Below are 12812 nucleotides of genomic sequence, written 5' to 3' on the forward strand. Positions count from 1 at the left end.
AAAATCCAGTCATAATTCTTGGTATCCTTTAATGAGTCAAATTTTCAGGTGTTTGTGTCTTATTAAACAAAACTTTTCTGACATCAAAGCATCCCGTAGACCCAGGGAAGTAGAAAGGGGAAAATAAGCCTAATGTGAGTTTGGACCACAGTTTGAACACCAGGTTGGGGAGGTGGCAGGCCTTGATATCAGCCACAGAGGGAGTTCCAAGCCCATTTTATTAAGATCCTAGGCAAATTCTTGCTTCTGCACCTCTTATTTATTCTAATGTATGGATTGGCACAGTGGTAGAGAATCTGTCTGCTAATGCAGAAGATGCTAGAAACGCTGCTTTGATCTGAGTTGAGAAGTGCCCCTAGAGAAGGAAATGGCAACCTACTGCAGTATTCTTGCCTGGGAAATCCCATGGACAGAAGAGCCTGATGGGCTACAGTCCGTGGGGTCACAAAAAGGAGGACAGGACTGAGCACACACACACACACACACATTCCTGACAACACCTAACCGTTGGTCCTGTAGCCTCCTAACAAACCTCCATGTTTAGAATGGTGTGGCTAATTTCACTTTTCTGCAAACATATTCTGTACATCCCTTTCTCTAAGTTTTGGTCACAGAAAGCATCCCAACTGCCTCTTTACCTGTCTTGGTTTCACACATCCCATTCAAGGACAATCAGGTTCCAAATTCTAAAAAAGTTCCAAAGAAGAGCCTGTCTATTTCTCTGGGAATATTTGCTACGCAGCTGCTACTGCTGCTAAGTCATTTCAATCGTGTCTGACTCTGTGCGACCCCATAGACGGAAGCCCACGAGGCTCCCCTGTCCCTGGGATTCTCCAGGCAAGAACACTGGAGTGGGTTGCCATTTCCTTCTCCAATGCATGAAAAGTGAAAGTAAAGATGCTCAGTCGTGTCCGACTCTTAGCAACCCCATGGACTGGAGCCTACCAGGCTCCTCCGTCCATGGGATTTCTCAGGCAAGAGTACTGGAGTGTGTTGCCATTGCCTTCTAGAGTTACACTATTACAATCATTGATCAATATTTGCTATAGGTACAACTTATATCCATTAATACCACCAAGGGCTTCCCAGATGGCGCTAGAGGAAAAGAACCTGCCTACCAGTGCAGGAGACACAAGAGACGTAGGTTCATTCCCTGGGCTGGGAAGATTCCCCTGAAGGAGAAAATAGAAACCTACTCCAGTATTCTTGCCTGGAGAATTGCATGGACAGAGGGACCTGATGGGCTACCGTCCATGGGGTTGCAAAGAATCTGGCACAACTGAGTAACTTAGCGTGGACATGTGCAGTAACACCAGACATTTGTGTGTGTGTGTGTGTATGACATATAAACAGCTCTGGCTTATTCCCATCAAACATGTCCCTCACAGTGTAGAGGACAAAGACGTAACCAAAACATAGAACCTACCCTCACTGGGTAGCCACACTTGAGTCTTTCTTGTCTCTGTTCTGTATTCATTGGGCCATTTGTTGCCTAGGTCTAATCTTCTCTACAACAAAAACATATCTGTGAAGCACCCTAACAGTAATGGCATCTAGAATGATTTATATCACGAAATGGATTAAATTTTCCAAGGGAGGCTGTTAAGTGTTTCTCCTTCTTCTAGCCCCTTTTCTGTAACATCTTTCCTGTTATATATTTTTGTGGCTAGTAAAATCACTAAAACATTCCTCTTTTGGTTGAATAAATTAGCTTTCAAATCTTAATTACTATGAAATCTTGAGAGGGAGAATTTTCACTTTTTTCCAAAATGCAGTATAGAAATTTTTGATGCAACATTGTTTAAATACTGAAAACATTATCTAAACGTCATTAAGAAATAAGTTAATTATGACATGCATTTTATGGAGTTAGAATAATTAAAGGTAAACTAATCTATCTAGATTAGGAAAAGATGTTTAAATCCTATGCGGATTAAAACAAGTTAGTTTCAGAAACTGTTTTAAAGAAGTCACAGAAAACTTCATAAAAAATAAAATGCCCACAACCTGACAGAAGGGAAAATTAGGATTGGGGGTACTAATTAAGAGACTTGAAGTTAGTCTGTAATGCTGGAACTTTTTCATAAATGTGACTATATTTGTGCCTGACTTGTACCATTAAAAGAAACAAAAGTAAAATATTGTATGCAAGCCTGAGTTTTTATTTCCAGTTTTTTAAGGAATCTCCACACTGTTCTCCATAGTGTAATCTCAAAGGGTGAGTTTTTAAAGACTTAAAGACTTGCGGAATTCTTTTCAGACATTAAGCAATGTGGAGGAGCTGCCCTCTTGTGGAGCCTTTGGAATAGACTTTAAAATGTGTGTTAGTCGCTCAGTCCTGTCTGACTCTTTAAAACCCCCATGGACTGCAGCCCGCCAGGCTCCTTGATCCATGGAATTCTCCAGGCAAGAATACTAGAGTGAGTAGCCATTCCCTTCTCCAGGGGATCTTCCCAACCCAGGGCTAGAACCTGGGTCTCCTGCATTGCAGGCAGAATCTTTACCATCTGAGCTACCAGGGATAAATCAGAGAATTTACTGTTTGGGTCACAGGATTTTGGAGCTGTAATGTTTGTTCTATGAGAAAAAAAAAAAAAAAGACAACAAAAGTTCAATAGTTTACTCAAGGTCACTTAAGAGTTTTGGGCAAATCAGAATTATTAATATATATCAAGTCTTCTGATCCCTATCTAGCATTCGATTATTCTTCTGTCGCTGCTAAGCAATGAGTCAACAACTGTTAAACACTGACACGTGTTTATAAAGACTTCAGGTGCTATACAATACGCAGTGCCTGGTGGCCAGAAGTCATGTGATAAGAACTTGAAATACTGATCATATTGCTAGGAACTTTCTAGGCATTGAGAAACAAAGGTGGATAATACTGATTGTGCAGTGGATTATAAAGTCAAATGTAATTGATATAGTTTTACGTTACCCTCAGGCTACATCTGGGCTTCCCAGCTGATAGCTGGGAAACTCAGCTGGTAAAGAATCCACCTGCAATGCAACAGGCCCCGGTTTGACACCTGGGTCAAGAAGATCCCCTGGAGAAGGGTTAGGCTACACACTCCAGTATTCTTGGGCTTCCCTGGTGACTCAGATCGTAAAAGAATGCATCTACAATGCGGCAGACCTGCAGACCTGGGTTTGATCTCTAGGTTGGGAAGGTTTCCTGGAGGAGGGCATGGCAACCCACTCCAGTATTCTTGCCTGGAGAATCCTATGGACAGAGGAGCTGGGTGGGCTATAGTCCATGGGGTTGGAAAGAGTCAGACACGACTGAGCGACTAAGCACAGCACAGCACAGGCCGCACTGCATCTAGTCATTAAACAAGCAACAATAAACAACAGTGTACTGATGGAGAGGGGCAGGGGGTTGAAGAGAGACCCCTTCTGAGACATAAGCGCATGAAGAAGGCTAAAAACTGAAGATAGAGCAGGAACACTGAAAAACAAACAAAACTAAAAACCCTAGCACCACACTAGAGGACTTTATTGTCATAGCAATAATAAACCCAAGCCAGTTAAACTCCTGAGTAGACTTTACAATGCCTCACACTAACCCCTAGTGGAAGATGCATGCTCATTTCCAAGTGTACTATTTACTTCGGTCACTACTTTCCTATATCAATATATGGCATACAAGTCAATCAGAAAACATGATACACACACACACAAAACAAGGAAAATGAAAACACTTTCAAGACACAAGATGCAGAACCAGACTCAGAGATGACCCAGATACTAGAAATATCAGACAAAGTATTTAAAATCACTATAGTTAATATGCCTTGCATAAAATATGGACCATATGTGCATGAGCGGGTTGGGGGAATGTCAGCAGAGAGACAGAAACTGTAAGTTAGAAATACAAGAAATAAAAACAAAAAGCAGAATAACCCAGATGAAGAGTCAGGGAAAGAATTGGTTAACTAGAAAATGGGTTCATAGCAATTACCCAAACTGAAAAACGGAGTAGAAAGTAAACGTAACAGCCCTAATAGCTATGTGACAACTTATAGCTTTCTAATGTGTGCAGCTGGAACCCCAGAAGAAGAGAGAATGGGACCTATATAGGGAAGTGAGACCGAGTTCAATTTGTTGTCACTTTATCCCATCTTTTCCTCCTTGTACTTTCACTGTGCTTCATGTCTTTCAAGAACAGAGGTTGTCTGGTGCCGACTGTCCAGTTAACTTTTGGAAACGAGGATAGTTGCTGGATTCCGTGCCCAAGGCACAGGATGTGTATCACTGAATTGTGGCAGGGCCTATAGTCTAAGGTACGTATTTTAACATTTTTAAGAACAGTGTATACCTTAAAGTTGATGGAGTTTATTCCCAACGGTACATAAATTAATGATGCCTCTTACAATCATATTTTCAATTTGATGGAATACTATTAAAATAATATGATTTAAAAAAATTGTTGTATGGCAGAAACCAACACACCATTGTAAACATTTTAACAAATATTTACATAAATGAAAAAAACAGAATATGAAGGGCCACACAAAACAAGTAAATGGCCTAATAAATTAGAAGGCCACCATTTTACTTTCTGACATCAATACCCTAATAAGCTACTATGAGCAAACCTTGTCATAATTCGAGAAACCTGGGTTCAATCCCTGAGCTGGGAAGATCCCTTGGAGAAGGGAAAGACTATCCACTCCAGTATTCTGGCCTGGAGAATTCCATGAACTCTATAGTCCATAGGGTCACAAAGAGTTGGACACTACTGAGCTCCCTGTAACCACCACCCTAAATTTTATAGCTATCGCTTCCTTATATTTCTCTTATTGTCTAATCACCAGAGTGGGCCTCCCTAAATAATTTAGTTTTGTCCTTTTTTTAATATGGACTTTTCCTCTCCCTTTCCTTAAAATTTATCTGTTGAGAATCCAAAGGCATTTAATCTGTAATTTCTTGCTGTCTGAATTTTGCTAATTGCACACTCAGGTTGCAGTTCCCTATTTCCTCTGTCCTCTGTATTTTCTGCAATTCTGCAGTTGGATCCAGAGGAATGATGTCTCATCTCCAATCCCGTGGCAAGACTAGAGGATGCTGAGTTCTTTCATTAAGAGAAATGAAATGTCTAGTTACAATGTTAATAGCAGCTGACACTCTAAACCTAAATCCATTAATCCACTGGGGATTGCAAAACAGTAATATCTCTTTTTCATTGTTAGAGCACTAAAAAGAGATTTATCTTCTGTTTGGTAACCCACTGGTACAGTATAAAGATGGGCATTCCTTGTAACTCAGTTGGTAAAGAATCTGCCAGCAATGCAGGAGACCCAGGTTTGATTCCTGGGTTGGGAAGATCCCCTGGAGAAGGAAGTGGCAACCCATTCCAGTATTCTTGCCTGGAGTATAAAGTATACAGTATAAAGATAGGGGAAATGCCTGATATTTCTCCTTTTACTTTCCCATATTCAAGATAATGCGTTGATACTCTGTCATCTTCTGAAGGTGACCAATTTTTTAAAATATGTTTATGATGGGATCAAACAAAGGACAGTTCCTATCTTTTCAAGATCAAAATCACCCATGTTTGGAGAGTGGGGTCCTCTTCAGGTGTCTCCTTATATTTCTCTTATTTTTGAATTTACATTTTTGAAATTACATATTACTCACTAAAGACTTCTGTTTTAACAAGATCCCTCAGGCTTGCTTTTATACGTCTTTTCCAAGCTCTCATTTCTTTCAGTAAAAAGTGGTATATTAAGACTAGTGATTGGGATGCTCATTGGTAAAGGATTGGTTACTTTTTTCTGGGTCTCTTTAGTATGTGTGGGTAGGTCTCCCGCACTGTAGGCAGACGCTTTACCATCTAAGCTACCAGGGAAGCTCTATGTATGTACACATACACATATATGTATATGTGTGTATATACATTCATAAGTTTACTAGTACTTCCAACTCAAGTTTATAACTACATTAAAAAAAATTAAGCTGTTCTGTATTTTGTCTTAATCTTTTTCCTAGACATTAAGAATCTTGGGGGTGGGGAAGAATCTTGGTTCTCAAGAAAATTGGGGATGAATTAAAATATCCCACAAATACTCGTTTACCCTATCCCACATTATATACACAACAGTCCTAAAATAACAATTATCAGACTACTTCAAACTAAACCAAATGTTTTGCATATGGTCTCTTCTCTGTAGCTGTACTGTCTATATCATCTGGGCACACAGTCATTGCATATCATATTTCCCTTTTAGCTCTCATTTTTAGTTGTACAAATCACTATGTTTGATGGTCATCATCAATAGTTATGGTGCTATTTCTCCAGTTATTTTGGTTATTTTCTGATTTCTCAGGAAGAGCTTAAGTGAGCAATAATTTCCAAATTCTTGTTTGATAGATGTTTGTATTCTTTATACTTGAAGGTGATTTTGTTGAATATAAAATCTTTTGCTTACATTTTCCCTTGAGTATCTGTAACACATTACTCAATTTCTTCAGGTATAAAGAATAATTGTGGAAAAATCTCATGATTATTATTTTTTTTCTTACATGTCACTCACTGTCCTTGCCTATCCAGAGGATTTTTCCTTCTTTAAAGTAACTTGTTGCTTACGTCTTGGTGTTAGCTGTTTGGGATCAATAATCCTGGGTGAAAGAGTGCATTTTAAAAATATTGTTTCAAATCTTAAAATTTAAAATTTTGCTGAAATAATAGGTTGTGTTTTCTTCAGAGACTCTTATTATCTGTATATTGGACCTTCTGCTCCATCTTCAGTATCTGTGACTTGCTAATCTTTTAAGGTGTTTTTTCCATTTTGGTTTTTTTTTTTTTAACCTATTTAAGGCATCATCTATCTGTATGATATTTGCTTGTGTTCCTTCTAGCTTTAATTTCTGCAATTTTTATTTCTAATGCTTTCCTGAGCTTGCCTTTTCCCCCCCCCGCCCCTCTGACTTTTTCCAGTTCGAAATTTCCTTCATATTCTATAGCATTTCCTTAACTTTTAGCACATTTTCAAATGTACTGGTTTTGATTGGCTCAGTGGGCCTTTCTGGTAGATTTTCATTATTTGTAGAGATGTTATACTGCTTGAGTCATTAAATCAGTTTTGTAAAGGACTGACCTAAACATTTTTCTGTAGTTTCTTTTTAAGTAAAAATAAATTTCCTAAACTTTGAGCAGGCACGGCTCATGGGAGCTTCTCAGCTGTTTTGCTGCTTTCTCAGTGTTCAAAGTATACTCAGGCAGTATCCTGCTGAGATTTCTTGGCCAACTCTTCCTCTTCCTTTGTGTCTACTGCCTCTTTCCCACTCAAGCTTTTGTTTTACTTGCCAGCAGTTTCTCTTCTGTGAGGGACCCTGTTCCCCTAGAAGGAAGCCTTGGCAAATATGGGAAATCATCTCAAAAGTTCATATGGACTACACTGCTTCAGTCCTTCAGATATAATTGCAGGCCTCATTTACCATTGGATTGCATAACAGTTTTAAATGCTGTTTGCAACTTGGTCTGCTCTGTGTTTCAACAACTACTCTGTAAGTTCTGTAAGTCCATTAGATGACCTATTGCCATTCTCTACTTCTCCCATATAGATGTCAGTACCTCCTTGCAGTCTTGTGGCTGTTGGTGGCTTGTCTTCACCTACTTACATTTTGGGATTTAAATACATGATGCCATCTGAATTTGTTGTAATGTTGTTCACTGGTATTTTGACTTTGTCATCCAGTTGTGGTTATGTGGGGGTTCGGAGACTGAAAAACTACAGCACTGTTGCCATTTCCCTTTCTCAATTTGTTCTGTAATAGGAAACATTCACAGAAAGTTCCATTTTGCTTTTGTTCTTTGTATACCTTTTTCCAGATTTTGAGAAAAAAATTGTCTCCATTTAAAATTTTTATGCTGTTTCTTAAAACATTATGTTTTTTTCCACTTGGACTCTTTATCCAAGTCCTCTACTAAGTCTCATAAAAATTAAACTGCTCTGAATCCCTTTCATTTATCCTCTATATCTCAGACACTTTTATAACTGTTTTACTTCTGGTCAGACTGTCACTTCACTTCCTTACTTCAGATCTTCACTTGCATACCTGGTTTTGGTTCCCATCTATTTCTTTGCAGAGTATGGACAAATCATCGATTCTGTAGCTTTAGTAGTAATATCTTACATCACACCTAGGACATAAGTTTTAAATGTAAGTTAAGGAATTTTTAGCCTACACTTCAAAACAGATATACAAGAGAAACAGGCTATTTTGGAAGTTTAAGAATATGAATGATATAAGTAGTTCCTTTCATAAGATGCTGAAAGCAATTTTCCTTCACTGTCAATCTGTAACCTACCAAGCTCTTCAGGGATGACAGAGCACTGTCCCATTTATGCAGTGATCTTTAACCCTTCCAACTACCCCTCCCATCCCAGCAACCATATTTCCAATTCAACCCTGAAAGACAAGAAAGGCAGGTGGAAAAAAATGAAAACATGGAAAAGTATAGTAATTTCTTATAGTACAAAATGATCACAGAATTGTGGTTTTCCATTTACCATCTTTGTATTTGACAACATTATAGAAATCTTTGGAATAGATTTTTGTTTCTTTAGAATAGATTTTTGTTTTAAAACTATGTATTTTGGCTGCACTGGGACCTAGTTGCAGCATGGGGACCCTTAGTTGTGGCAAGTGGGATCTAGTTCCCTGATCAGGGGTCGAACCCAGGTCCCCTGCATTGGGTGCAAGGAGTCTTAGCCGCTGTACCACAGGGAAAGTAGGAGAGTAGATTTTCCAAAGTTCTTTCTCTAGTTAGCTTCTTATAAAAATATAAAAAGCCAAACAAGAACAGTTACAAAATTATTATAAAAAATTGTGTTCTATTTAAAATAAATAGCATAGATCTAAGAACAAATCTTTCAGAATGGCCTCATTTCCAAACAGGACTCGAAATTGATAGAGATTCTCTTGCAGGCAACAGTCTCCCAGCTGCTTGCGTTTACTGGAATAGTGCTCTCTGAACAAGCATACATTCAGAATTGTTAAATATATCCTCTTCTTCTGGAGTTAGCTGGATGTTATCTTTGACTGGAGACAGGGGATCTGGCTTCTTACAAGAAGGAAGCTTTTCAGAATCTCTGCAAAATATAATAAAATGAATTTGGTGTTTTTATGGTAGTGTTTATTCGATAATAATCTGCCTGGACAAAATAGAGGTATATAAAGAGGATAAGAACCTCTACTGTATAATTTCTCTCAATTCATTATGTAACACAATCAAATTCTCCTCTGAGTATGCCCCACAGAATTTGAGTTTTGCTTCTTAGTACCCATTCCTGCTTTCTAAATCATCTTTCAAAGGAGGTACCACACCACTACTAAACAGACACTAGCTAAGGTAGAATGATTTCAGTAAACAAACTTTAGTTTTTTTCTTTCTAGCATCCTTCTCAAGTCTGGCTGAGAAGCAGCGTGAGTGAAGCATGAACAAACGTTTAAGCCCTATCTTTTCACTCCTTCCCCTCTCCCAACTTTTGGAAGGAAGTTCTACGTCTATAAAAACTAATCCTATTCCCAAGACCCTTTTGGGGGGTTTGTAATATTTAAAACTATTTTCATAATAGTATTTAGACTTTATATACTTTTCATACTGTGATGATACTTGTATCAATAACCTAAAAAAGGACACTTGTGTTGATAATAAGCTGCTGACAATGAGTCAACACAGTATCACCAAACTGTTTAAGAAATATTGATAGTACTAAAAGAAAAGTCAGTCTCACTATGGAAATTCAAATTTAATTATTTAGCAAAGGGCTTCTCTAAAATGAACAGAGATTGTTTGTTATTTCTAAGGAAAAAAAAAACAAAACCTAACAGCATTAGTTGCCAGAGACAAAAATTCAAGCTTTCCAGTGAAAATTAGAATTTTGGAAAACTTATATCTGTCCCTTGACGCCTTCCCAATACTTAAAAGACTGCTGGCAAGACTGTGATTTTTAAAAATATTGTATAATGAAATGTGTCAACAATTGAAAGATAAGCACAACTCAGTAAGTCCACATTTTTCAAATGATTTACACCAATGTTATAAAATTATGAATGAGTAAAAGATGAACACCAAAATACAATATGAGCCAGTAGACTGTAATATATAAAAATCAATTAATATGGTTTCATATCCTATATTACAACTTTTGAGAAACTACCACGTACTGAATTTTGGTGTAATATAAAAGAAGAAAAATTAAAATTAAATAAAAAATGCTATTATGCTAAAGTGCATTTACATGTGGGACCAGATTTTCTTCATATAACTCAACCAAAACATAACAAATCAAACAAAGAAGCAGATATAAGAATGCAGTTCAGTTACATTAAATTGGACAGAAAAGATCTGCAAAAATGTAAAACAATGTCATTCTCACTTTTGTTTTGAAAAACATAGTTTTGTAAAAATATACTATCAATTTTAAGATGAAATGAGATTGTTGTTATTTTAAAATAAATAAATATTTTCTAAATGTCCCTTTTAATAACAGATTAAAAACAGATATAACCCACATAAAGCAAAGTACTTTTGGGCTCTCAGTAATTTTTAAGACTATAAAGTGTTCCTAAAGGCAAAAAGCTTGAGAACTGCTGCTATATGGTTTAATCTAGACTTTACACAATGTAAGTAAAAATTAATTGTCCAGCACTTATTACAAAGTATTTCCACTAATACTATCTCAACTGATTGTGATAACAATATCTACTAGGTAAAGTTTAATCTTTGGCCACCTCATGCAAAGAGATGACTCATTGGAAAAGACCCTGATGCTGGGAGGGATTGGGGGCAGGAGGAGAAGGGGACGACAGAGGATGAGATGGCTGGATGGCATCACTGACTCGATGAACGTGAGTCTGAGTGAACTCTAAGAGTTGGTGATGGACAGGGAGGCCTGGCGTGCTACAATTCATGGGGTCACAAAGAGTCGGACACAACTGAGCGACTGAACTGAACTGAACTGAATGCTGGGAAAGCTTGAAGGTGGGAGGAGAAAGGGACAACAGAGGATGAGATGGCTGGATGTCATCACTGACTCGATGGACGTGAGTCTGAGTGAACTCCGGGAGTTGGTGATGGACAGGGAGGCCTGGCGTGCTGCGATTCATGGGGTCGCAAAGAGTCGGACACGACTGAGCGACTGAACTGAACTGAACTGAAAGTTTAATCTTACCATCCCATGTAAGTCACCTCCCCCGACCCCTTTCTCTTTGCTTTTATTCTTGGCACATTTGCTGTAATAAGAACAAGAAAATAAATTAACTATAAAGTCATGCTACTCTGTGGTTAATTTTGTTGTCTAACGGAAGTAAAGTGGTTCAAAAAATGTAGATATATGCCAGGTCAACTTTCTTAAAACAGTTGGCCATATACCATAGAAATCTGGCTAATTCATCATAAAAACTCATAAACTCATTGATTCTTCCCATTTTAGATGAGGTAATTTAGGGAAACAAACTGCCTTAAGTCCAAAAGTAACCATACAGCATTATCTTTCCGTTCTCAAGTCTGAAACAACTTTTAGAAGGAAAAAAAGCTGAGGCACTTAAGCCCTGGAAAAGTAGTTTGCTTAACAACATAGAGACCCCAAAGCCAGACTGAGAACTGAGGTTTTCAGTTGGCCATCTTTTCACTAAAAAGAAGATACAGAAACTGAGACTACATATTTCTTACAAAGAGTCAGTTACAGGGACCAGAGGAAATTAAAGCTCTTAGGGTAAGAGAAAAAGAAACTGATTCATATGAAAATAGAAAGAGGAGACAGGAATTAAGATTATAGAAAAAAAATGATTTATACTATTTTAGAATCAGTAACACGGTAACTCACTTTTTAAATACAAAATTTTTCCAGAGTTCATTGATTTTGATCTGCAGTCCTGGCTTGTTCTCGGCATTGTGATGATTTCTCTTATGGACACTTGGTGGCTTCTTGCTCAGCCCACTGGCTCTGGCAGGTACTAAAGGTTTGATCTTGGTTGTAGAAAGACTGTCCACAGAACTGGATTTATACAGCCCAGGAATCTGAAGATTAAATGCTTGTTTTAATACTACTGTGTTAAAACAAACTACCTTTAATCTCAAACTTTATACACTGAAACAAAATTATTTATACACTGGAACAAAAAATAACCTATAATCAATGTGCAAAAGTGGGTTTAGGTCTGCAAAACTTATATAATATTTTTAACAGGTGATCCATGTACCTAAATTCAAGAGTTACAAAAGAAAAGACAGAAAAGTGAGTCTCTCTTGCTTCGTCACTGCGTTTAGGCAATTGCTATTACTGGTTTCCTGTGCAATGACTGAATTCATTTACATACACACACCACATGACTGGCAGCATACTAAAAATTGTGTCATACTACAATGTGTACTTTTTTTCCTTGCTTAATATATCTTGATTTTACCAAGTAATGTATCTTGAAGATTTTTCCATTTCACATATAGAACTGAATTTTGTTTTGAATAGGCTGCTTATCTTTTCCATTGTATATATGTACCATAATTTACTTAAACAGATCTCTACTGACATTTAAGTTGATCTATTGATTTTTGAGGTATAATTTACAATATTGTATTAATTTTAAGGGTACAGCAAAGTGACTCAGTTATATACACATATATATTATATATATATTCTTTTCAGATTCTTTTCCCTTATAGGTTATCACAAGATACTGAGTATATTTCCCTGTGCTATACAGTAGGTCCTTGTTATTTTATATAGGCAATGGCACCCCACTCCAGTACTCTTGTCTGGAAAATCCCATGGGCGGAGGAGCCTGGTAGGCTGCAGTCCATG

General features: G+C 37.5%; 1 protein-coding gene across 1 annotated transcript in view; it reads right to left on the minus strand.

Annotated features, from left to right (window-relative positions):
* Nucleotides 1–4315: 4315 nt before the first annotated feature.
* Nucleotides 4316–12812, minus strand: part of EXO1 (exonuclease 1) — a 48393-nt gene continuing 39896 nt past the window's right edge. Inside the window, exons 14-15 of the mRNA XM_027564721.1 lie at nucleotides 11838–12031; nucleotides 4316–9098 (exon numbers count right to left, since the gene is read on the minus strand). Of these exons, the coding sequence (XP_027420522.1) occupies nucleotides 8960–9098; nucleotides 11838–12031 (333 nt within the window). The 3' untranslated portion in view covers nucleotides 4316–8959. The remainder of the gene's footprint in view (nucleotides 9099–11837; nucleotides 12032–12812) is intronic.

The sequence above is a fragment of the Bos indicus x Bos taurus genome, chromosome 16, assembly GCF_003369695.1.
Source record: "Bos indicus x Bos taurus breed Angus x Brahman F1 hybrid chromosome 16, Bos_hybrid_MaternalHap_v2.0, whole genome shotgun sequence".
Classification (NCBI taxonomy): domain Eukaryota; kingdom Metazoa; phylum Chordata; class Mammalia; order Artiodactyla; family Bovidae; genus Bos; species Bos indicus x Bos taurus.